Consider the following 27,719-nt stretch of genomic DNA (forward strand, 5'->3'; position numbering starts at 1 on the left):
ATTGGCTGGCAAAGAGTCAAGGGTGTACCCCGCCTACTGCCCGAAGACAGCTGGGATGGGCTGCAACACGCCTGCCACCCTCGTGTGGATAATCGGTTTGGATAATGGATGGATCTTTCAAACTCATGTTAAATTGGAGTCCGCACACACTTGCCACCATTTAAAGTGCTGATGATTAACACCAAATAAAGGTGTGTCACATGGTGTTCTTGTTGGCTTTTCCAGACAAGACACCAATAGCAACACTGAAGGAGCTGCAGAAATGTACTCCCTGTTAAGTACAGTACATAGAGCAAAATCTGCCGTCTTCTTCATCGGTCTGGACTATGGGGGTAGGGTGGCAAGACGGAAGCCTTATCTTATACACAACACCACTTATACACAATTTTATGTGTGAGTTATACTCAAAATGTTCTTTATTGAAAAATTAGGGCAGGTTTTTCCAAAGAACTGTTGTAGCATCTTGAAAACTTACGAACACCTAATTTCTGATGCAATGCTGTTGTTGCACCATCTTAATGGATGTTTTGAGGTGCATGCACTGTAAGTGTGAGTTTGAAAGCGAAAGGGTGTGGCCACATTAATGTGGAGTGCAGGAAGCAGATTTGAAATGCAAGCCCCAGTTAACTCATATTGCATCTTTAGTAATTTCCTGAGTATTTTTGCTCCAGTTGAAAGCATCAATGTGATGCATCCGGACCATCAACCCTGCACACTGGTAACAATCCATACCATATAGGTGTGTAAAACTTCAATACCATATTATTTGGACTAAGAGTCACACTATTTCTCATGGGTTGGCTGGTCCTACAATTCATACTCCGTTGCTACTTGTATATTGTTGCTGTCCGGGGGAAACGCCCTATATCCAAATCTGGTCAAATTTGTATATTTTTTTACACATCGATACTAATGGTCCGTCCCAACTTTTTCTGATATTTTTACACAATATTAATCAATTTAAAGTGGTGAAAATAGCTTGAAAACAAATACATTGCTGCTCTTGAACGCAACTTACATCTGAGAAGTGTTGCAAAACTCTGTCTATTTCCTAGTTCTGCGGAAGCTGTGTGGTGTAATTTTCACCTGTGTTTAACCTCTGGATGTTTTTCAGACAATAACGAGTGAAAATAGTCATGTTAGAAATGTTTATGTTGGCTCATTGCAGAAAGACCCTTGTCAGCCATGGGGGTGAGTTGCATATTGATATCCGCTTAATAATGGGGTTGAATGTCACATTGTTTTATTTATTGCATCACTTTTAGCTTAAGACTCTTTAAGAATGAGTTTGTAAAGATGATATAGGACAGAGTTTTGCTTTTGAGACATATGAAAAGGCTTTTTGCACAGTGGTGATTTTTTTTAGCATATTAAATTAGCGGTTGGATGTATTTTTGGGTGGTGTTGTGTTGATGTGAGTATGCAATAGTATATATTAGAAATACAAGGTATAATAAAACTTGAATGAAGCGATGTCATGGGAACTCAAGCAAGGTAGCGCTTTTTTGATTTCCTGAAAAGTTTTCATTTTGACGTCATAAGGATTCCGCTCAACAGCGACAATATATATATAAAAAGTAAGGGTCAGACTAGCACCCAAAATCCGTAATCCTAATCGTGTTGACGTTCTGTGTATTACTGCCACCTTCTTTCCCCCTGCGGTAATGTACCAAGAGTAGTTACCAACTGCCAAAAGACATTGGACAAATAAATGAAAGATGAAGTAGTCATACATTTCCCCCTTCTTCATAGCATGCTAAAGATGGTGGCAGTAATGCACCAAAAATATGTGCCAACTGCCAAAAGAAGGTAGAAGAAGAAATGGAAGCAGCAGAAGAAGAACTAGAAGATGAAGAAAAACTGCAGTCATAGCAACTAATACGTGTTGTAACTTGGTAACTCGGCTGCCGATGCTAGCGTGCAGATCCGTCACAACAGTTTCCAACACCAAAAGGTGTAAAAACCAACGAGGATTCTATTTTTGGCCACAATATGATGTGTGATTCTACTCAAGGTAAATCATTTTAAAGTAAAAAGACAAAAAAAATCTGTAGATAGAAGCGACAGTTTTGTCCAAGCAGAACTTGCTTGCTGCGGTTAACACGGGGTGCATTTGCAAATTCACTGTGACGGCCTAACACCACTCTGAAAGTGTGTCCAGAGAGACAGAACGCGCTCCTCTTCCATTAATTTCGTAACGCAGCCTATATTATAAAGCAATCACCAGCTTGTCTTTGCACTGATTCCTTTCCTTATGTTGGCTAACACACTGGGCTCCGGCACTCATTTTGTGGTGTACAATGAATAACCGAACGGCACATTTGAACCACACCCTGAGTTTCCAAACGGTCGGAAGTGAACCAGTGCACGCTCGTAGCATATTTCCAAATGCTGCCACGATTAGGAAACAGGGATTTTGGGGACGGTTCAAGCTATAATGTTCTTGGTCTTGGTTTTAAATAAAAACATTCCCCCATAAATTTGACTTACATTCGACTTTGTTTTTAATAATGCATGTTTTGAGTGGTACGACTCATACTCCGGAGCAAAGTGTAGTCCCAAAAAATATGGTACATGAAAATCGTAGGGCCTGTTCTCAAGAGCTTGAAATATGCCATATGTAATGCGGTGCAAATTGTGTCTCCTTGACATTTCTTGCACTACAAATTAAATTTATCCATGAACCCTAGCCACATGCTCTTCTGCATAAGAAATACAACATTAAAAGCTAATGGAGATGAAGATAGTAGGTTGATGGATTTCTCTTGACCTTTTCAAGTTTCAGTTTAAGAAATATCTAATACCCTTCACCTTTAATGTATATGTGTCCACGTGCACAATGTAGCCTCATGATTGTTACTAGTATATTAAGGTTGGAGCTCTGGGCAAATGAGCCAAACCTGCATGGTGCGCAGATGTTCATACTGTACAGCTGAACAACTGTAACTGCATCTTGTGTTGTACAACTTCAGATGAGCACGGCGGCAATGAGTCTGTATGTTTAAGTTGATGTGAGTGTGTTCATCTAGCGATCACAAGAAAGGGCGGAAATGGGAGGGAAACATGATCCCTACTTTCTCAATCAGGATGAGTGGGTGTCAGCAGCAGGCTGTTAATACTGTGGCCTGATGGGAAACGTGCCAGGAAGCCCACGAAAAGGGATTGAGCCAGAGAGTAGAACCTGAATTGGATGCAGAGGAGTGGAGGGAGGGGTGTTGAATTGGAGATGATTATTGGGGGGAGTCAGGCATCGAGGAGAGCAGGGGACAGCGGAAGAGAGAGTGGATCGATGACCACCAAGGGACAATCAAGGTCTTAAGGACCCCCGAATTATTCATGTACATCTCAAACACACACACACGCACACTGACATACACACGCTCACAAACAAATATTTATTTCTAACTGCAGTATTTATCTTCAGGGCAGATTTCTCTTTGTCCTGTGTCACCTTCATCATTCCTCTTTTTTCATCCCCTAAGATTTTCTTGCTCTCTTTCTCAAAAACAGTTACATTGCACATAAAGCTAAACATCATCGAATGTCAATTGAAATATCCCCAAATTTTAGAAGTCCAATGTTCTGGAGGCAAGCATTGTAATGTTGTTCCCTGGCTTGCTTTGTCATATTCTTTTGTCACCTCGTGTCTGAAATAGGTGACAAATCGTCACCAAAATTCATATTCCACAGCCCTACTCATGTCCACTTCAACCTGTGAAAATGTAAAAGACTTAATAGTTTGGATTTCATTTACATTAAATATGAGCTCCTACGAGGCAAAGCCATTATCACCTGCACAAAATCAAAAATTTTGTGCTGGATGTTGGTATATTTTTAAATATTAGCTCCGCGCCGCTATAGCAGTGAGATTCATCCCGGAAGCTCACCACACACCGGACCCTTTTTGGCCCCTCCCTCGGGTGGTGAGTGCATGGCACGGGGGACCCACGTTGGCTTTTCGGGTTGTGCCAAGCCTGGCACCATGGGTACATACCCGGCCGCCAGGCCAGTGAACCCCTCATCCAGGCTCCTGGCTCCAGAGAGAGCCACGGTGACCCGTGTCTGGACAAGGGAAAAGCTGGTCCAAAATTTTCACTCATCAAAAGGGCCGTTTTTAGCCGTGCTTTGTCTGGTCCCTCACTTAGGATCTGTTTACCATGGGTGACCCTGCCAGAGGCAGAAAGTCCCTGACAGTTTAGCTCCTAGGATCATTGATAATCCAACCTAATCACTGGTTATATGCTGCCACGCCATGATGACGGAACGCTGTGCTGCGATGCGACAGAAACCATATCCAAATTGAAAAACAAATAATTCAAAGTTTTTTGGGTTTTTTTAACCAAATGTAGTCCATTGCCCTTTATTTACTGTAGCAGTGTTTCCCAACCATTATCGAGCCAAGGCACACATTTTATATTAAACAAATCTGACGGCACGCCACCAACAAAAATGTCACACAAAGTTTATTGTACTTTCTGCTAAAATGTAATGGGAGACTACACGTTGCTGTCACAACCATGCTGAGCAACAAAAACAATACCCTGTTGACCACTCCTTAAGGTCATACCCACTGAGGCAATAAGAAGAAGACCCTACACCTAAAGGTTTAGAAGTAAAGGAGCTTTATGGAATAAAGATGAAATATCTTCAACAAGCAAAACAAGTCGAATTGCCTCAATCAAACCTCTGTGGGTTATCATGATCTGAATGTCTGAGAACCTTCACAGACGTACTGATCCATTCAACATTTGGTCCAAAATGATAATTAAAATTTTAAATACACACACATGCACACACTGTCAGCCCTCACATTCAGAACGGTATCTGATTTAATTTCCTTGATTAGGCAGAGTGGGGTTTTAATGACATCAAGCTGGGATTTAGCATATAGAGGGATCATATTAGAGGCATTTCTCTCACCCAACACACTCCACCCCCCCACCTCCCATTACTGGCAAAGATCATCAGCAGAAATCAACTTCATCTTGGTCCAACAGAATGTAGACCATTAGCAAACGGAAATGATGAATATGAAGAAGAGGCTGATGCTCTGCTTACTTTGAATGATTGAATTTGAATTGGTACCATATGCAGGCGCAAAGTGTTGATAGTGTCCCCAAATTACCATATTTCTCAGTAACTGTGTAACAATACAGTATACTGCTAGAATAGTGACATAACCCGTTATCACGACTAACAGAAAGGCAAATGTAAAGGACAATACCGTACGTAATTAGTTACGTTTTAATTCCTGCTTGGATTCCATTTCACCATCATACCCGTATAGAATTATGAGCTGCTGTCTGTTTTTCATCCAGTACATCTTTGGATTCTTCAGTGACAAAAGACTGAGATTGATTGTGTGATTGCAAGTCTTTTTTTTTTTTTTTTTGGAGAACGGAAGGGAGCGTTTAATTGTGTGGAGCTAGAAATTAGAATATTTTTACAAAGAAATGGTGCTCAGCCACACCCACCTCTCAAGAACATTTGGTGGAAGCTTGGGAACTGGAGGCACCTCGCCCGTTAAAACCTGAAAATAGTACTGTTGCTAGGGTGATGTTTATATCATCATTTAGAGGTCCAAAACTGGACACATTTGGTGCCCATGTCTGCTATGCCTACTTGTACTAGAGCAATTACACAGGAATCCAAAATAGATGTGTCATATAATCAATGAGATTGTTCCTTCTGCCAGTTATTAATGAGAATTTCCACTTAGCGTAAGGGGTCACTTGAGGACACAACTTGCGCAGTGTGAAAGAAACAAGATACTTTACCTTTTTATTTGCATACTTTACAGTACAGCAAATCTTTTATGTCTCATGACATGGTAATGATGGCAACATTTATCTTAAACATAGAAGATCCTAGTTTTTTTTACAACCACAGCTGTCCTTTAACCCATTAAAGCCTGAAGCCCCTCGTTAGACATCTCTGTAAAACCTATGGTCTTTGGAGACACACTTGAAAACCTGACATTTTTGCCACCTACAAAATAATTAATATTTCAGCCCCTGTAGCAGATAGAAACATAATTCGCCCCCAAAAATTGAGAGCTTTGTGGCTCTCACACAGGCCCGAGTTTATTAATCTTTACTGTTTCAATCGAAGATGCAAGTGAAGCACTGTTTTGAATTTTAAAAAATCAAGTGGTAATTACCATGCTGTGTTCTCTTACAAAGACGTTGAAATCGTCATTGTCAAGAACATATATCGTAATGGTTTCACGGTTTTAAAGTCCGCGAGCGTATCGTTACATCACTGCCGTGACTTATGTCAGAGCTCCCACGACTGACTGTGCCTCCATTACTCCTCGAAAAAATTCTGGATATCCTCCGACAACTCACGACACCGTCACATATATTCTGATGCATTTCATTGGCTAAGAGACCGAGAACTGGATTAAAAAAAGAAAATGACGTATACGCTCTCCGGCTTTCAAGGGAGAAACACACAACAGCGCTCCCGCCTTTAATGATAGAAACACGGTTATGCGCTCCCGTCCTTAATGGGTTAAATGTAATTTTCAACTTTTGCGCACATACTTGCTATAGTGAAATATACTTTAATAGTATTTTGTTAGCAAAAACACTAAATCATGTTGTAAAGGAGCATTATAATTGTCTACAACTTTACATGAGCGTGTTTTATGTGGCGTTGGACGTGAGGGTTTGTTTGCAAGGCAATATTTGGATAGTGAAGCCTAAAATCAGCTTATTCGTGTGATGGTCCTATTAAATTAAGATTTGTTGTGTGTGTTTTTCTTTTCTGTCCACAGTGCCTGGTCCACCCATTTTGTCAGTGACGCAAGAGTCTGATACATCTGCTTTGATAAGTTGGGACCCACCAGACCTGAAAAATGGCATGGACCTGCAAGGTTACAGGCTCCAGTTTGGTCGTAAAGATGTATCACCATTGGCCACACTAGAGTTTTCTCCCCAAGAACGGCAGTATTCCTTGGGCAACATTCATCGGGGGGCCACCTACCTATTTAAACTCTCTGCCAAAACCAGAGGGGGCTTTGGGGAGGAAGCTGGTGTGGAACTGGGTGTACCAGAGTATACACCAGGGGGGTATCCCCAGATGAATGAAGGTTCCAACGTGACATGTTGCTCAGTGCAGCTGTCCTGGTTACCGCCAGTGCTGGCAGAGAGGAATGGTGTAATCACAGAGTACACTTTGGCCTATAAGGAAGCTGGTTCTGGAGGAGCACCTCGGGAGCTCCACTTGCCCCCCAACCTGTCCAGCTACGTGCTCAACAGCCTCAAACCGAACTCGGCATACGATGTGAAAATTCGTGCACACACCATTGTAGGTCCTGGGCCCTACAGCCCACCTATCCAGTATCGGACTGTGGGCTATGATCCAACAGGTAGGGCTTGCCTGTTTCTCTCCCAACCCAGTTACCAGGCGGTTGGGAGTTTTTGCAAGAACACAAAAAAACTACCACACCCCTCCTCCTTTCTATCACCTGCACTCTTCCTCAAGAAAGCTAATAGTGATATTGAAATGTTTGCTGTCGGATACTCACTTCACTAACTCAAAGAAGGTAAAACCAGTCAGTAAGTCATAGTCAGTCCTTGAGAAAGAAGGGAGCGCAGCCTAAAAATCCAAGGTAAGTGCAGTATGGTCAGACACTCCTCAAGTCGTCTTTGCAGCCCCTTTCCAGGCACACTCACACTAATGCCAACTCACACCACCAGTTTTGAATGAAGGTACGGCTTTAAGGCAAACCCAGTCACAATGAGTTTTTGGACCTTTTGATAAGGACAGAAAACTAGTCTTGGTTCCTTGTTTTGGTTTTAAGGTTGTTTTAAGACACCGGACCCTTTCTAACCCTCTTTGTTTTGTTTTCCTCTGTAATTATTCTACCCACTTTCCCTGTCTCTTTATGGGACAGCTTGTGGCATGGTATCCCCCAATTGCACTGCAAAGGCATGCTGTGTTTTGAGTCTGTCTCTATGTTCACTTGGCAGCATGTCAGTAGTGCCAACCCCAAATCGGTGGAGGTATAGGAATACTTAGCTTTGGGAACTCTCTTGTCAGTTGTTCATCATCAACAATGATTTAGATGAAAAAAGTTGGCACTACAGATGATAGCTAGCCAGTGGGCGCACCTTTGTGCTCCATGGGTTTGTCTTCCATGAGTCTTCCGTGCTCTGTGTCTTAACCAATGGCGTTGCCCTCCTCACAGCCTGTAACAGCTCACCGAATCTCACTCTGCAAACCAGAGGAACGTTGCAGGGGAACAACTATTTTTTTCTTATTGCCTTAACCAGAGGTTTTCACTTGTTCTGGTACTATGTTCAAGCCGCTGAATATACTCATTTTTCCGTTTGCCAACCAAACAGATGTTCCAAAGAATTTCACCATCAAGTGGGCTACCAAGACCACAGTGGTCCTTGCATGGAAGTTTTCTGAAAGCAGGTCCGCGTACAAATGCACGGTAAGTTTGATAAAGCCAAGTTACTTTTTGGAAAATGGCCTTCCATAAGCTGTATGCGAAAAGTTGGATGCTTGGAATTGCGTCATATTCTGAACCATGTGTTTCAATTATAGATTGAATACAACCGTCAGAAGATGGACATCGATGCCAGGAAGCTAAGAGCCTTCATTACTGGGCTGAGGCACAATACCACCTATGACTTCAGAGTGAGCTGCCAAGAAAGCGTGGATGGGGGGCCCAGACACCGTGTTGTGGCCAGGACAGCACCCCTCATTCTGGTCAAGAAACCGAAGCTGGACATCTACGCAGAGCCTGACAATATTCTCACCATGTCCTTTCCACCAGTCGATGGCAAGGATGTCAAGTGAGTTTAACTTGTTGAAATTAATGATCCAGCCTTGAAACTGGAGTTATTTAGCTGTAACCCTGCAAAATGGGTAACATATCCCTCACCATAAGGCACTAGATTACTGTGATATTTCCCAACCAATCAACAAAGATAAAATAGAAATGAAAACAGTATAATTTTATACCGTATCATTTAAGCAACAAAATAGGATAGGTTGCATTGAACAGGATAAGTGGTTAAAAAAAGATCAACGCTTAAATGTAATAATTTTTCGGTTAAAGAATGTTACATAATTTTGTGGATTTAAATTGTTTGAATTTTCAAATTTCTCTTTCTTTAAAAGTTCCTTTAACTTTTAAGTTATTGTACTCTTGGTATGATGTACTGTATACTGTTGCTGTTACTTGAAGTAACTAGAATATAATACTTGTGGTCTGAAATTCATGAGATTTCCACTTACATGTTACGGTATGTCTTCGTCATCATTCATAGTTTTAAAAGAAAGTCATTCTTTTCATAATGTGCTATTGGTTTATCTATATATTTATTTTTTTAAGGAATTTCTATGTCGTTGTGGTGCCATTGAAGAGAACCACGGGGACTGTGAAAAATCTAAAGACTCCTGATGAGATGGACATGGAAGAGGTAGGGTTTTGGAAAAGGTGGAGAGCGGCAAAACCCAAGTGCAACCATCAGCAACAGTATCTGCTTCTGTAGCTGTAAAATATATTGTGGACACCATAGGCAAACATCTAAGCGATGCTATTTTTTCCCCCTGAAGTATGCAGGAGAGAATTAAACTCTCGTTCTCTTACCATAGCTCAAGGTCACCTTGAGTGCCAAATCAACAGCAAGAAAGCGTATTGGATTTGGGATTTCATTCATTCCCTGCTCTTAGACCCATTCTGGCTGTGTGTAGTTACCTAAAAAGTTCCAATGTAATTCATTTAAGTGCAATCTGGTCGTCAAAGATGCACAAGCCTACCCAGAGAAAACTTTACACACGTTTTCAGGTCTCTTGTTTTCACTACCTATTTTCATGAATTCTTTATGATCATTTCAATTGTACAATCTGATTATGACCTCTCTTTGATCAAATTCAGGCATTTGCTGATTTTTTTTAACCCTTTCTGTTTCACCTGACCTTATTTTCTTCCTCCCTCCATATAGCCTGATTACTTTTAATGAATGTCCAAGATCTATTGTCTTTTTATTTCACTTGGAAGCTAGTGAAATAATTTCAAAGCCAGTAAATACATTAGCTTAAAAGTGTAGAACTTTTTAGAGAGCATCGATACACATTAATTCTGAACGCAAATGTGTAAAACATCAAAAAAGTAACCCAAAACCCTTTGCATCAATCAGCTTTTGCGGGAGGTGATCCCCAAGCGCCGTTCACGTCGTCAGCTGGGCCAATTGGACCAGTGGAAGCCTTACATCACTGCCTGCTTCCGGCAGCTTCCTTCCAGCTTCACAGTGGGCTCCGACCATCGGCAGAGCAGTTGTGAGAACAAGGCTCTTGAACCGGGGCAGGAGTATGTCTTCTTTCTCATGGCAGAGCTTAATGCGACTGCCGGGGTGAGTTTTCTGCTTTAAACCCTTTCAGCACTTGTCTTTCTTTGCAAATCTTGGTCAAGTTTGCCATTACAGGTATTTCACCAATTGGGATTTATTTAATATTGTTTTTGTTTTTTTTCGTTTTAAATTAACTACTAATAATGGTGTAAATAATAATAATAATATTTTGTGTTTTTCTGTTCAGAAAATGTTTGCAACCAGTCCCTACACTGACACAGTGTTAACACCCGAACAAGTGGACGACCCGCAGCCAATAGAGACTGGCGGTGATGGGCTAATTTGGGTGGTGGGCCCAGTGCTGGCCGTGGTCTTCATCATCTGCATTGTCATCGCAATCCTCTTGTATAAAAAGTGAGTTGGCTGCTTTATTTTTGGTGTGGTGGTGAATGTTATCATTTCAAAAATAACAAAGTTATACCTTGAATTGAAATAACATGTCAAGCACATTATACAATTGATTCTACTTTGGATATTTGGAAGTGTAAACTACCATATCGGCCGGCACATGGTGTTATATGAATACAAACAGTATAACTGATGCTAGCTATTCATCTGTGATTCACAAGCATACCTAAAGTGAAAATTATAGGAATTTGAGTTTTTTTCTCTCATCCAACAAAGCACAATGAAGATGCTTTCATCATTTGAGGCTGAAGCAGTTGTTTTCTTTATTGGAAAAACTACAACTGGGATTTAAATGATTAATGTTGAAAGATGGGTTTATTGTATATTAATGTGCATGCTACGACTCCAAGCCCAACAGCATGGTTGCATGCAAATATAAAAAGTATGTCTTGTTAAAATCCTGAGAAGTGAGGGGTCAGAGAAAGGAGAGAAGATGAGATTCTTTGAGATGTCAAAGGTTATATTGCAAACATGCTTTAATTAAAAATTTCCACAGCTGATCTTCTAGAGTTAAGAACTCTCAAAGGTTACAAAAATGATTATTTCAAAGAACTTCAAATCCATTGCTTGATTTACATTACCGGAACTAGTTTAATAACCTATTCGATTTTTGATACACTATGTGGAACAAAATACATACTGTTGCAATGACAGGAAGTAATACTGTAAAAAATGTACATGAAGAGGGGCTCTCTGATGTAGTTCTCCCAAAAGGTGTTTGATGGGGTTGAGGTCAGGGCTGTATGTTCTTCCACACCAAATTCCTCCAACCATGCATTGTAAAACCTTAATTTTTAGCACCTACTTACCTTAATAAAAATGTATATATTATACATAATTAATAACATTATACATATGTTATTAAATAAAGTATAATCATTCTGTAAATCATTAATAACCAGTTCTGAAGTAATAATGCCGCACTTAGTTGAAATGTGGTACTAACTACTGCATAAACACAATATAATGGGTAATGGTAGCCTTAATATAAAGTTATACCAAGGTATAGATAGTTCCCAAACTACTGTATCTCCATGATTAAGAACCACTATTGGACATACTGAGATGTGTCCAAAGACTTTTGTCCACATAGGGTCTACCTGTACTATCACTCAGCTCCTGGTACGTTTGACAACATAGAGCAGATATTTTGACAGTGTAGCCTTGAGTGTGTGGAATCGCTAACGGATTGTGAAATTGTGAAAAGTGCAGGGCAGAAACCTGCATTACCTTAAGAGGGCTGCTCTGAACAGGCCAACCAGATACTACTACTGTCAGATGATCCCTGTCTGACCTTGCCTTACCCCCACCTTGGTGGTTAGGGAAAGTCACATCTCTCCTTGAATCTCTGTATTTTTTCTCTCGTCTCTTTCTCTCCCCCTCACTCTCCTGTCCCCTTCGCTCTTCCAATTGCTCCCTGGTGAATAGTGCTTCCCGTCTCTGCCCTTGGCCCTGACTTTACCCTCCGTCGTTTGTAGCTACACTCCGATCATACACATACCCACACACACGCATTCACAACCATGCAAACCTGCTGCAAATGCTAATGAGCTTTATCGTGCAATTTTTGCGGGCCCAGTAGCGACCCTTGTGAATCTCAAACTGCTCTCCATTGATTTATCTCTCTTGTTGGCTCTCCTCTCCCTCTTTTCCTTGTGTGTTTTCACCATCTTTATGTATTTATTTGACTCCTATTGCTTTCTCTGGAAACAGCAAACCTGACAGGTAAGGCTGGACTGAATTATTTCACGTTTGACAGTGGAAAGGCAATATAGACTGCCTCAGCAGAGAGGATAACTGTTAATTAATGTGGCTGAAGGGGATTTTGCACACACATATGCGCACATAATTTGCTTCTCAGCTCTTGATTTGCTTTCACTCAAGTTTTCAAGCATTGTTGGCGCTTTTTTTCAAAGCTCATTAGTGGTCTTCGAGATGGTTTTTGCATTGCAAAAGTTTACGGTCTCTGTTGGACATAACTCCTTTTTCCCCTGTTTTTTTCTTACAATCCAGTCGCAAGAGAAAGGAGTCAGAGCCACGCACAAAATGTTTGTTGAACAACGCCGACATCACACCTCACCATCCTACCGACCCTGTGGAAATGAGACGAATTAACTTCCAAACGCCAGGTACAGAAACTCCACAAAACTCAAATCTGAGCAATATTTTTTTAAATAAATGACGTTTTGCACAATATAACTTTTGTATTGAATCTTGTTCCAGGGCAAGACCTTTCCATGTATTTATGTACATTCTTTACCTACCAAAATTTAAGTAAACAATGTACCAGTAATCATTCACTAAAAAGCACTTGGTTACAATGTTTGAACAAAACAAGTAACATTTCACTTATAGTATATTGAACATACAGTATTGTCTATCGAACTATTAAACAAATATCTAGTTTAGGAGACCTGTTGGTCAAAGAATACCTTTAAAATATAGTGCAGTGTTTACAATGAATGAGTGCTCATCAACTTATGTTTCAACATCAATATTTCCTATGACAAACTATGCTACAAAAATACCATTAAGCACACAAGAGATTTGTAAATGTTTTGTGAACGAACTAATTTTTATTTTTTATTCATTTAATCTTGCAATAATACAAAAATGAGTGCAAAAGTACGGCTGCTCATCTAAATTTAAAATATCAAGTTCACAAGAGGTTAATTACAGGTGAGTCTAATCGTGATCTAAATTCTGAAAGTTTTTCTCTCTAAAAAACGGATGTGTAGCTTACTTTTCAAAGGTGGCGTTCTCATTTATGTTGAGCACTCTAATTAAATCAACAACTCGAGCCTGATCTTTCAAATTACCTTTAGCTGAGTCTTGTGGGATTCATTTGAGAGTTTTTGTTGTATCATGCATCTTCCTCTTACTTTGCCGATGCGTAGTAGCCTCCACTAGACACCTGTGTTCCCCCTCTTCTGGCAGCTCATTTGGCAGAAGACATTTTGAGACTCGTACTTGAATTTGAAACGCATTTTTCTCTCGCCCCCAGCCAAGTCAAGGGATGTTTACAGGAGTCGAATAGACACTCCCCATACTCGTTCTCTCTTCTTCTGCTTTCCTCACTCCTTTTTTACTTCATGGTCAATCCTCTCCATCAAAAGATTCACATTTCAAACTGCTGCTTTCCCCCGTGTCCCTCTGTGCTTTGCGTGAGTCTAAGGGACTGTTGATTTGGGACTAAAAGGAGACTGAAGAAAATAGTACCGTATTAACCCCCAAAACATGACATTCAATATACTGCCTTCCTATTTATCTTGAGCAGTATTCATAGCGTGTTTTCAATGAGTGGCTGTGTCATGACAAATTTATAATGGTCACTTGCTTAGGCCATCTGACATCCTGCATTCTCGTGATCAAACATGTATGCATAAAATTGACTAATACATACAGTTTTCTCTAAACACATCTTCTCATTCCACAAGCTTAGTGTGGTTGTGCAGAATTGGGCAGCGTTGTTGTCTCTGCACCCTGGGAATTAAATTTAAATGGACGCTTTGGACAAATTAAGTGGGCCGGTGAGCATTTGTGAACATCATCATTGGCTAAAAGCAACCATTGTTGAAATCAGTACACTCCCAGTGCTCTTATCCTCGGCCCTATTCTATTCAGTTGAGCATACGCTGCATTGGCAATTGGGACGCAGTGACCCGTGGTGCTGCTGCAGTACAAAAATGATATTTGATTGTTTTTCCCGTAAGCAATGCTTCATTAATGTATTTGAAAGAGAGGTTGTGTGTGTGCGTGGGTGTGTGTGGGCGTGGGTGTGTGTGTGTATGAGTCTTCGGTCATGTGATCGCCTCACATTGACACCGCAATACTCCTGAAGGCGAAGAGTGGCTCGTTTTTTCATTATCTTCCCTGGTTCCCGGGGTTTAATTGGCAAATGGGGCCAAAGTAATGAAGCAGCACAACTCAGTGAATATCTACATTCTGTGTCCAATCACGTTGCCTTTTGCTTGGAGCGCTGACTCGTTGTTTACCCTCCTTCTCCACCCTTTGCCATATTTTATCTCTTTCGTCTTCATGCTGCCTTCTGTCTCTCCATATATCCATAGTTTGCAGTGAAAACGCAGTACTACTCATAGTAATTTTGATTCACTTTGGGTCTTTGGGATTGAATCCTTCTTGGTTATGTAATTTTTTTTTAAACAACAAATGAAATGATTTATCACATAATTATAACTATATACTATATACCGTATTTTCCGGACTATAAGCCGCTACTTTTTTCCAAGGTTTTCAACCATGCGTCTTATATAAAGGTGCGGCTATCCTGTGGCTTTTTCTTCAACCGCTAGAATACGCTACTTTTTCTTTAGCAGCTAGAACATGGATGACAAATTACAAACAGTTAATTATTTGCAAATCCTCGCTCCTTCATCATGGAACCCACACAAAGAAGTTTGTATGATGCAAATTTTAAGTTGAAGGCCATCGATCTTGCTATCCAGGAAGAAAATCGCGCTGCTGCACGCAAGCGTAGCGTCAATGAATCTATGGTGAGGTGTTGGAGGTGGCAGTAGGAAGTGAAATGAAGATAACTACTGGTTATTGTCTCTTGATTCTGTACCATCAGCAAAGTTGCTGCCATGTTGAAAGGCACTGTTAGGAAAGAATGTGTTCAGGTACATACATGTACATTTACAGTTCAAAATTGTTCTGTAAATGCAGTAAATATCTCATTTTTCAACATAGGTATTTTGATATATATATATTTTTTTATTTTATTTTTTTTTTTTTTTAACTCTTAGAATTTGTTTTAACCAGTAAACATGAACTGTTTTTCTTTCTCTGTCCCCCCATTTCAATTAGACGTAGCACTCTATAATCATCTTGGACTTGTGGACAAGGCAACTGTTTGTTTTGTTTGCTTTGTTTTTTGTTTAAACCAGCCAAAGAGGTTTTGTTTTCATCACATTTTTCATGTTGGTCTGTTTGCAACATTTTGACATTAAATTAGGCTCGAATTTCATGTGGTGGGTAGGTATACTTGATCCCAGTGATCCCATTCAATTTTGGTTTAAATCCACAATTTGATGTTATAAAGTCACCAACAAACAATCATATTGTTTATTACGGGTCATTTACTGTAATGTTTTATCCATATCATATCCAGATTTTGCAAATGGAAAGATCACAGTAGTGGACATTTCATGTGTTGGCATTGATATAATCTATAAACTGTAAAAGATAAAATCCTAGAGTTGCTATTTCCTAATTTTTGGAGGTGAGGTTAACATTTTATGTTTTTTTAAGCATGCACAAGATTGAGGTACAAGATTTGTACTAAATGGGGAGGTCTACATCTTTGTTTATTACGGTCTGGCTTATTCAGTCCATTCCTGTATCCCATATTAAACAAAAATGTTGTTCATTGTCTCCAATCATTGGTCAGTTTTCCGTAACCATTTTCTGTTACATTACCGACTTGTGAAACATTTTCCCATGTTTGCTGTTCTTTCAGATTCTGCTCTAAACAGTCCTCAGAGTGCAGCTGAAATTGAATATGAAAGTTAGTCTTTGTTTTTAGTATATGCATACCAGCTTTTGTTTTTGAGCACTGCTTGTCTCCATTTAAAATGAATTGCATTTTTTCCCCACATGATGCAGCATAATATCTACACTATTTTTTTTTATGTTGGTTTCTATGGGTGTACTGAGTCACCACAGTCAGTCACAGTTTTCACTTGGCTGTCAGCTATGCATTAATCCCACGTGCATAACCACTGAGATCAGGTCTGCTGATGAAGATACGTCTTTGTAAAGTTATGTTATCCCACTTCTCATCTTCCTCACCTTCTTGTGGCTATCCCCCTCTTTTAACACCACTGCACCATCTCCATTTGAAACGTGACTATTTTCAGTGCTCAAAGATAAGCAACAGAATTAATTAAAGTAGTGGAAAGCAGTTGCTTGACATTTGATCGCCCTCTCAACCCACTGAAGGATCATCTGAGAGAGAGAGGAAAAAAAGGCTTCTGGATTTCGTCTAACCCCAGCGTTCCTCCTGCTTTTATTTCCTTTGCCCACTTACATGCTGGCTTCTTCCTTTGTAAATGGAAATTCTCATCGTAAAAAGGCCTATCAAAAAGAATCATTACACATCTCAGATTGCGTCAAGCCCCAGATCGGGAGATTGGCAATACATAATTAGACGCTGGAGTTTGTGGTCTATGCTTATTGATCACGTTTAGTTGTGCTGGGAAAAGTCTGTAGGCGTTTAGGGGAAAATGCCGTTGAAGAGAAGGATAAGAACAAAGGACGAAGCGAAAGGATGAGATGGGAATAACAGTTTGTCCTTGAGTAACTTTGCTCGAGTGAGGGTTACAACAAAGTAAATCAGTTTTTGAATCAACATTTCAATATAGCGTGTTGTGTGTAACTGACAATGATGGAAAGAATAGACTCCTCTCTATAGAACAAATGCATTTTTGAAGGACACTGAGAGCTCAAGTAATGGTTTGAGTTGTGACGTCCATCAATGTAAGTGTGATCAGTTCTGCTGACAAAGTGCAAAGATAGATGATGATAAACTCATAGTAAAGGAGGAATAAAGAATGTGCGACCATCTGTCTCTTCCTGCAGCAATGTGGTTCATTTTGGGTGCGTGATGTATCTAGTGAACTGTTGCGAGCACTTATGCATGCAGACGGTAATGTGGGCTGCCCAAAGTAAAAGCAATTGATGGAGTGTGTCTGCAAAGCTGTCCACATTCACAAATGCATGTGGACAACCGTACAGGCATTTGCACACATGCACTCCAAAAAAGCCAAACACAAACATTCTTTGATCTCTACTGGAAAGATCCATTTCCTGTTCTCTGCAGGAGAAATGTGGGCCCCTCATTTGCATACACATTCCCTGCTTTCTAGCGTTGCATCTTACACCTTTCCCTCTGAATTTCAAGCAAGTAAACTGACAAGCAAATTTAATTTGCAATTTAAGTTTTTGCTGTCTTCCTGTGGCAGAAATGATAAATAACTCATTTCCAAGTGGTGTGTCTGCACCCTGCATGCATATTTTGGCATTCACTTACTGAGTAAATATAATGAATGAGCAGATGAATACACTAAATCCTTGCAGATGATTTGAGTTTTTCTGTTAGCACTCCGGCTTTTGTGCTACAGAAGAATAATATTAATTCAGTGTGTGATCCACTTAAAAGGAGCATGTTTCTTACCCAACCCTTGTCAAGTAATCTGTTAATTTAGTGTGTCCACTCATTTTCTGGAGAGCATCATGGCATTCCATGTCATCCCCATTTGCTCTAATCGTAATCTTCGCAAATTTCCACGTAGTGGATGCTACGGCTTTCTTCTGTGTGTGAAATGAATTGCTGTCACTAATCAAGATAGACAGAGCTGAGGGTTGGGTTCTGCCTCAAAAGTGCAATTAAAGCAAAACAATATTGTTGACACTCTTGAATTCTGGCAATGCATTGTCAGTGAAAATGAAGATGGTTAATGCAATCATTCTGATTTGCATGCTCAGTTAGGCCCTGGGGTTTCTTTTTTCTATACTTTTTAATAATTTTTTCATTGTGAATTTGTAAACATTCATTTGGCATTTGAGCTTGTTGTTGTGGAAAAAAGGCCTCTAAGCAAAAAATTGTAAATAATGCCATGCCTCGTGTGGGCACAGAGTCACAATGGCTGGTTCATATTGTATTACAGTGTTTCTGTATCTGGCTCTGAATGACTTATTAAAGATAGTCCCCTGCGGGACAGTAATTTACTATCCTGCTGGGGACTGTCGTAACTAATAAATACTCTCAGTACTGATGTTACTCTTGCTACAGCTACACAATGTACTGTATGCACATTGGAGGGAGCCTGAAAAAAAATAAACGTCCAGCTGTTGGAATCATAACAAAATTTTGTACTCAGAATTGTTCCGTTAATTCTGAAAATAAGGAGGTTTTTATACTGAGGCGCCTCCTAGTGATTTTGAAAATAGCTTCTGTGGTATGCGCTGATGGACTGAATTCGAGCTACATTATGTTCTCTATGATTGCCTTTTCATTTTGATACAAGTAAACATATACATGAACATAAACAGTTTTAAATAAAGCCACAAATATCCTCACAACCATTTTTTTTGCAATTTTACCAAGTAACGTTTTTCCCCTTTTCTCTATCTAAAGTTTACTACTACTATCCACAAGCTCAAATTCCAATAACATACCCAGTTAATACATTTTCTTTTGATTTACACCATGTCGTGCACAAGCTTCCTCATCACTAAAACCCAACGTTCAACAATGTTAAGATTGCAAAGAGCTTCTCAACCATAAATACTGCATTGCGTGAAATGTACACTTTGAAAAGTTGTCCTAATTTGTCAAAACTTTTCTTTTCTGCTACTTCTTCCTCCTTTGTTTTGGCAAGCAGGTATGATGAATCACCCTCCCATTCCCATCTCCGAACTGGCTGAGCACACAGAGCTTCTCAAAGCCAACGACAACCTGAAGCTGTCCCAAGAATATGAGGTGGGTGGGCAGAAAGTTTCTCATACTTGATTTTGTAGAACACAAGAGTCCATTTTGTTCACTAGAGAAATATTGGTGGTGTTTTTTCTCTGTCACTGAAGGTGCAAACATTTAATATTAGTATTTGCTTCATCTTAGGTCAATTTCATATCCCTTAATCGGGCTATGAGTCATTGATCATTTAATGTAAGTGGGTATTAGAAGTGGGGCATACGTGACACTTTATGGGCACATTGTTGCTGTCCTGTCAAAAACATGTATGTCCATTTTTTTCCATTTTTCATTTTATTTATTTTTAATTGCGAAATAATGCTATAAAGACTGAAACCTTATTGCGTTATAGTACAAAGGTTTTGCAATAAAACGCAATAGTATTGTGTTCTAATGCAATCTGAAATATTCTCGTGCTGTCCCCTGGTGGGCTCCATAGTCTGCTGACTGGCGGTGGTTGTGTTGACAGCTAAATAATATCTTGGTTGACACTTAAAGAGTTGTAAACAATTCAATCCACTCACGATACTCCCAGCCGGTAAATGGATGTGAATAGGAAATTACCCAGGTAATGAACTTTAAATAATGTTTATGAATTATAAAACCTCTGCTGTTAGCATATTTCCCACGGTGTCATGCACGGACGTTTTTTTTGGGTCGGTGGGGAGCGGACTCACTAAAAGTAAGGACGGAAGTACTTTAAAAGGACAAGGATGGAGAGGACGATTATTTTATGAATAAGGATGGAGGGATGATGATGGAGGTTTTATATATATATATATATATATATATAAAATGTGTGTGCGTGCATGTGTGTGTATTTAATTAAATACAATAGTAGGACAACGTTTTATGAAAGTCTGAAAACTTAAATGGTGTGGTATTCCAGAATGGTCAGTGGGGCATGTATTTAATTTCCACATACAGTATTCCCCAATGAATACACGATGAGGGCAAAGGTTATTTTGAATACTTCAAACTTGAGGCTGTCCTTAAAAGTATTGTATGTTAGATTACTTGTATATGAAACTATTCACCTTGTCAGAACCAAACGTAGGATGGTATGGGCATGCACGTGCATTGTGTTTTACTCAGCTGACGTGTGGTGTTGTTGTGACTGCATGTATGTGGTGTGGGGGGGCTAACTGAGCTGTCTTGAGCTCTGCGACCGCTTGGGTTATAAATGACACTGGAGTTGATTAGAAATCAGGAGCGCTGAATCAGCTCTCGTTTGCACACAAGCAATATCTCCCGCTCGCTATCCCTAAATCAAGGTGCCTGTCGCCTCTCGCTGCACACGAGGCTGAGGTGGAAAGAAGGTACACCAGCATGGATTGCCGTCATCGTGCCGGGCGGAAGATGTTGGATGTTATGGTGGATAATGACTTCTCATAGCATCGCAGCATTTCTCCAGTATCTATTATTCATAAATCTACAGCCGAGCTGTGCACTAAAGGAACAGGCTTGTTTTGTTCATGGAGGCGAGAGACGTGATGGCAAGTGTAATTATTTGGCTTAAAGAGTGACTTTAACCACCCAATACTCTTCTCCCAATCTATCGTTTACTCTCTCGCCATGCCTGTGCCCTTTCAAACAACCCCATCAGCCCACAGGAAAAATAAATGACCAAATTAAATAGAGAAGTGTAATTTTAATTTTGTTATTTTCGTGATGAATGGCCACTCGTCCATAGGCTCAGCCTTGCCAAGCGCCGCTCTGCAGGCTGTTGACTGATTGGTTTTTAGCCAGGCAGGAAGTGGAGGGAGAAAGAAAAATGGAGGGTAGAGGCAAGAGAGGGAGACGCTGCGGAGGCTCGGTTATTGAGGATATGCTGAGCCCAGAGAGCAGGATATCGTAACTTAGCAGCAATGAGAGGAAAGAAAAGGTCCCCACAATTTAGCTTGACTTAACTATTTATATTTTGTTTGCCATCACTCGCCGTATGCTGCCAAATTCTGTCAACTGGTTGCTGATAGTGACGCTTTAATTTATCTGCAAATGTGTTAACCCTGGTTGATTTAAAGAAGAAAAACATGGCAGACTTTAGAGTTAAATAATAGAATAAAGCATTTTGTGGCCCTGTATTTTTAAAATGATCTTATCTTCATTTTTATCCTAATTTCATGTTCTGCTATTCATATTGTAGTTGTTGCACACCGCAGGGTTAGGGCACTCAAATGCTGCTTGATCTACAGTAGCTAGCATGTTTCAAACAATATTTTTTTGCCAAAACTGTAACCATTTTGTTTCCAAAGCATAAGTCCTTATGGATGATCTACTTCTGATCTAAAAATGAAAAAAAGTCACCCAAATGCACATCCTTTTTAGTTGATGTAATTGCTAGTGGGTTTTTTTTTTGGGATACATACACAATACCCCCCAAAAAATATCTTGTTCGAGTTTTATGGTCTCACACAACTTTGGTTTCTTTCTGTTTCAATTTGAACTGCAGCAAACTAAAATGTTGCTTGCACCAAAGTCGCTGAATCCATTTTGACTCCATTGCTTTAAGACATGGCAATTTCCAAGTTTTAACATTAAGTGTTATCTTAGAAGCCTTAATCTAACTAAATTTAACAATATGTTATAGAGTACAGGAGTTCCACATGTAAGACCATTTAACAAAGAATTAGATGAGTGTGTCCTGGGAGCTGTGCCAGTTCTATATTTTGACTGCTCATTTTGCATAAGTAGTATTTTGTCTAAATGATGTCAAAAACCAATAGATATAATAGACCACATGTGACATGCTGCTTCAGGCGACAGAAACAAACTGCAGGCCTCTTCCTTCCTTCCTAAAGCTGTCACACTTGATGATTGTTCTCCAAAAAACACACGCAACCAGTGACAGCTTTCGTTACCCACATTAAATTGCACAATATCAACAATTTATTTCATTCTCTTTAGGCATGTTGATTTTTTTTTATGCAACTTTTTGAGTTGTTTATGGCTACACATGGGTTGTAATGTTTCGAATGCTGTGACAGAGTATATTTCCCTATTGAAGGAAGCAGTAAAGAATTCAGTTCCGTGATTTAATAAATGTCATGCTGTAACGTTTACACTCTAAAAACATTTGGGTAAAAAATAACCCAATTTGGGTCAAAAACAAACAATTTTGACCCACCTTCTTGTTTTGTTTTGTTTTTTGGGGAAAAGATCCTCCCCCCCAATTTTGTGGGGGTTGTCTTGTACAAAACGATCCATTTTTGGGGTCATTTTCTGCAAAAACAACCCAAAATTGACCCAAAATTGGGTCAAACTGACCCAAGTAGTGCATCGCTCCATTTTTTACCCATATTGGATTTTTTTAACCCAACTTTTTTTAAAGTGTATGATTCAGATTCACTCAAAAGTGTGTTTCCATTGAATTTGGTAACAAAGAGGAATGTGATGTGATACATTTCATTAGATCACATTTCCATGTGTCAGTCCATCTTTAATTGAATTTCTCAAAAAGCTCCTTATGCAAGTCCCATTAATTCGCAATCTAGGAAATGTGTGTCTTAATTTTTTTCCCTTCTGTGGTAACATGCAAATTGTATCAGCACTCTGTGAGGCTCATCTGAGTTCTTCTACTTGTGTTCTTTTGCCTCTGCCCCCCCCCCCCCCCCCCCCCCGACCCCCATCAGTCCATTGATCCAGGCCAGCAGTTCACCTGGGAACACTCCAACCTGGAGGTGAACAAGCCCAAAAATCGTTACGCCAATGTCATTGCCTATGACCACTCCCGTGTCATCCTGGCTCCCATTGAGGGTAAGGAAAACCCTTCCTCTTCTTTTGCACACTCACACAGTCATTTTCATCATTTTGAACCTAAAGTTTAGCAGTATGAATTAAAGACTTCTTTCAGTTCAGTTGGGCCAAGTTTTTGGATTGATTTTGTTATTGTAATTTTGGTCAAGAATTTATTTGAGGAAAGTAGTTTGATCTCACACTTAAGCATGATTCAGGATTTTTTTTGCACCAGTCTGTTTGTCAGATCATCCTCCACTTGCCTCTAAACTGTCCTCAGACACAGTGCTGCAGCTAGAAAATTCTTCCATTCAATCCTAAATCACTGGAGACATTGTCAGAGGTAGTCACCCTTCACTGCTGACATTGTTTTGGGGTTGCAACTCTGGAACAACTCCCGACTCCTCTCAATGATGACAAAATCACTTCTTCTCCATGCTCCCCTTTTGTGTGAGCTAAATGTTCCAAGTAGATTCTCAACACCTCACAATTTGTGGGTGCAACGTAAAAAAAATAAAAAGCCCACAGAGGGAGAAAAAAGAAAAACAAATGCCTCATCCATAAATACATAAATTAATCAAGTCTGAAATTTCTATTTTACACCGCAGTGATTTTGCTATTAGTTGCAGCAGAATAACAATTCATGCACACCGCCTTTTCTCTGTTCATTTAGCCGTGACTAAAACCAAGTCACCACTGTCAGATAGTGCAGTATCCATTTTAATGGAATTTGCATTCCTTACATTCTGTAAGAACCCTAATTTCCACTCTTTTTTTCATTAGTTTTCCTTCCTTTGTGTGCATCTGATCTCTGTCCTTACTGTACATTTTTCTTCCACTCCACCATGGTTCTTGTGCTCACTATGTCTCATTTCTTTTATACTCTTACATTAGCCCAGCCAAGTGTTTCATTGTTTATCGCTCGAGTGCTGCGACGTCAGTAACAGGGACGTGACTTTCAAACACAAAATACTCCATCCCGGCTTCAATTTCACCTGACAGGACTGTAAAAGTTTGTTTCCTAACCATGAGCCCCACAGTGGCGTCAACTTTGATTTTCACATGTGCAGATTAGAGCTTGGTGACAGATAAGCACGGTGCGTGATCAAACGACAGACCTACCGCACACTTGAAACTTTGTGCCCTCAGTATCAGGAGCAACCAAAATGCAGTGATCTTCATAGCTTACCTTTCAAGTTTTCACTTTTTGCTGCAGATACTTACAGGTACACGATGTCAGTGAACGCAAGAGTTCAAGATCATAAGCGTGCATAAGATGTTACTGGTATTTTCGGCTACATCAGTGCTTCTCAAATAGTGGGGCAGGGTCCCCTGGGGGGGGGGGGTGCGGTGCGATGCTGAGGGGGGCGCGTGTCATCCTGGGGAACATGCTTTTTTCCGCCAATAAAGTGTGATTACACATCCACTCCAGTAGTTGGCAGTGGCGCTCTAATTGCTCATTGTTTGTTTTGCAACGAGCTGGCGATGTGATGTGTTTTGTGTTTATGTTAACAAGGATACGATGTTATGCAGAGGTGTACCTATAATTATTTTACAGACAAATGCTATTATTTATAGTTATACGGCGGAGAGTGGGTGGTGGGGTGGGGGGCGCGAATTGTTTTCTTCTTGCTGGGGGGGCGTAACAGAAAATTATTGAGAAGCACTGGTGTACATAGTGGAGAAATGAGTTCACTGCAGCTAGTGAGCCCTTTCGGCAACTAGCATGAGTCTTAGGGGCTAGTTTACCGGGTCCACCTCCTGCTTTTAGCTTCTCATATACTGTTGAGGCACTGCTAAATCAGATGGAGTCTGTTGTGCGACATCCATAGATATGTCGTCCGGACTGAACAACAGAGACCGAACAGATGGCCCCAGTCTGGGGGTAAACAGAACAAGGGGTCCTGCTGTAAGAAGATAGAGTATGAGATCATTTGACCGTTTTATGTCTTAACATTCAGTATGTCTCCTAGAAGTTTAGAAAGGGAGAAAATATTGGGCTTTTAATTATAAACCAATGTCAGAAATGTATAATAAGATGGATTTGTAATAGTAAAAATAGTCTGTTGTTGCCATAGAGACCCTGAACTGCCTATTTTTGTGGTGTATTAATGGTGGATCTGCCAGACACTTCTCCCATTTTAATTTGTTTGAAAAACAAGTCTTCTTAGTGTTTAGCACTAATTGATTGCCTTGTTTTCTTTAGCTTCTCCTTATAACATGTTTAAAGAAAGAAAAAACAGAATTGAGCTGGAACGTTCTCATTACCTCACAACCACGAACAGGATAAGCAGTATAGAAAAAGGGTGTGTGGGTGTTGACTTAGCTATATTGCACTGAACAACAGCCTGAAGAATGCATATACCCTGCCAGCCCTATGGCATAATTTATAGCTTTGGAGGCATATTTTCCCAGAGACCTTTAGTTGGTTTCTATATTGTATGATCTGACACAACAAGCATATTCAAATTAAAAAATGTTTCCTCGGAGGGTTTTTACACCTTCATCGATCGATATGGAAAAAAGGTAATTGTTTTGTGGTGTGGTCACATGACAAAATTATGTGGAAAAAAATTAAATATGTGGTACTTTGCATCATCCCGGGTTTTGCTTTTTGTGTAGGGATCACAGGTAGCGACTACATCAATGCCAACTACATAGATGGCTATAGGAAGCAGAACGCATACATTGCCACTCAGGGTCCTTTACCCGAAACCTTTGGGGACTTCTGGAGGATGGTGTGGGAGCAGAGAGCAGCCACTGTGGTCATGATGACCAGACTGGAAGAGAAGTCACGGGTAAGTCCGCTCCAGTGCATGCAACATTTGATTTTCGCTCTGCAGCTTACCCCGAGTGACTGCAGTAGCCTTTTTAAAATGCTGTTCCACAATATACATCAAAATCAAATCACTCATTCATGAAGCCGGGGTACAAAATGTGAAAAATGGCACAGCTTTGCAGTGATTTCCCAGATGTCGACTCAAACTTCATTGGCAGGTAATCAGACTTTATTTTCTTGAGATGGCTCACTTTAAGGGAAGAATATAAATTACATTTGTGAAATTTAAATGCAGTGCAGGAGCAGTTATCTGACAAATGGTCTACCTGCTCGCGTCTAATAGTTTGGGCAACATCCACGGGGGACTTGGCTGTGTTGTTTTTTTATTACCTCTTCGCAGCTACAAAAGTGAGAGAAGTTTCTGTAGAAACAGCAAAACATCCGTTCCTTACTGCAAAAAGGGCTTTGCAAGTTTTAACACTCAAGAGATGCCGCACTGAACAGTAAGCTAAAATTAAATTGTAAACTGGGGTGTTTTTGTAGCACCTGTGACCAGAACCTCCCACAGCAGTCTGCTGTTGAAAGAAGTTGAATGTAAAGTTGGGCGAAGAGTTGATATGATACACTTGTACATATGTACACTTTTAGTTAAAAGTGATACAGGACCTACAAAACCTAGAGTTGGTCTCCCCTTTGCAACTGTAACAGCTTCCACTTCTCTAGGGAAGATTTTCTGCAAGATTTGTGAGTGTGTCAGTGGAAATCTTTTGTCCATTGTTTTGGTCACAGCTGAATGATGCTGGAGAACTTCTTGTTCATCATGAGGTCGATGAAGATTTTCAGGTTCTTTCACATCAAATATAACTAACCATGCTTTTTTGGTCCTTACTTTGTGCACAGAGAAACACATTCTGACAAGGGCCTTCCCCCAAATGGTTAGGAGTCAAATGCCTGTGTGTCTATGCGCACTCTCCTAAAAAAGTATTGGTAACAGTTTGGCCAATTATTTTGTTTTTGCTGCAAGCCGAAAACGTTTGTTTTTGACATCAAAAGATGAATATCAGACAAGAGGTCAACATGTCAGCTTTTATTTGGATTGGATGCACATTTTAGGAGATAACATGTTTTGTTTGAATCCACACATTTTTGCTGTTAGCAAAAGTATTGGGACATTTGACTGGCAGGTGTTTTTTCTTGCCCAGCTGTGTCCGATTACATGGAGTATTCTAGCAACAAACAGCACTGAATTTCTACACTCAAGTTCAGATTTGGGTTTGATTTGTGAAGACTGCATAAAAACCAGAGAGCTGTCCATCAGAGCCATTTCACATACCTTTGGGAATTGCCAATATAACCTCAGACATTAAATAGGTAGATCAAGGAAAACAAGGAAGCAGCAGTTGAACACAGAAATATTGTGAGAGCTGCAAACATGTCAACAAATCTTTGTAACATCAGTACAAACTCATCAAGGTAGGAATGAAAGTATCGTAATCCAGTTTGCATACTTCATGAACAACAGTACAGCCGATACAACTAAAGATGCAGAATAGGCAGGTCAGGGTGGAATTCGCCACGAAGCACAGGAGAGCATCGTGAACAACATGATGACAGCAGCAAAATTACCTTCAGAAACATTTTGTGTGCAAACTTAAAGAATAATGCAACCAAACTGCTATGGCGACCCTCTATAATTCAGCAAAACACTGTAAAAACAAGTAAGGAATCCACCAGGGGCATAGTGCAGTGTGCCATTGACCAACCCATTTATTGTGTGTTTGTGTGTGTGTGTGCTGTGGCACCGACGCAACACCATGCCGTGACTGCCAGCACGAGGTGGCGGTGCATGAGGCAAGCGCATAACGCCTTGGCCAATGCACTTAAATTAATAAATGTTAAAATTGGGCGGCAGCGCTCTGTGACCACTCTGCAA

General features: G+C 40.2%; 1 protein-coding gene across 1 annotated transcript in view; it reads left to right on the top strand.

The window, feature by feature from the left end:
• Positions 1–27,719, top strand: part of ptprsa (protein tyrosine phosphatase receptor type Sa) — a 174,802-nt gene that overhangs the window by 121,323 nt on the left and 25,760 nt on the right. The window contains exons 16-27 of the mRNA XM_086048481.1: positions 6,779–7,372; positions 8,352–8,446; positions 8,560–8,810; positions 9,353–9,440; positions 10,161–10,373; positions 10,558–10,724; positions 12,492–12,503; positions 12,792–12,907; positions 16,258–16,305; positions 19,184–19,281; positions 22,905–23,028; positions 25,630–25,805. Of these exons, the coding sequence (XP_085904607.1) occupies positions 6,779–7,372; positions 8,352–8,446; positions 8,560–8,810; positions 9,353–9,440; positions 10,161–10,373; positions 10,558–10,724; positions 12,492–12,503; positions 12,792–12,907; positions 16,258–16,305; positions 19,184–19,281; positions 22,905–23,028; positions 25,630–25,805 (1,982 nt within the window). The remainder of the gene's footprint in view (positions 1–6,778; positions 7,373–8,351; positions 8,447–8,559; positions 8,811–9,352; positions 9,441–10,160; positions 10,374–10,557; positions 10,725–12,491; positions 12,504–12,791; positions 12,908–16,257; positions 16,306–19,183; positions 19,282–22,904; positions 23,029–25,629; positions 25,806–27,719) is intronic.

The sequence above is a fragment of the Filicampus tigris genome, chromosome 12, assembly GCF_054856515.1.
Source record: "Filicampus tigris isolate MCC_2025a chromosome 12, RoL_Ftig_1.0, whole genome shotgun sequence".
Classification (NCBI taxonomy): domain Eukaryota; kingdom Metazoa; phylum Chordata; class Actinopteri; order Syngnathiformes; family Syngnathidae; genus Filicampus; species Filicampus tigris.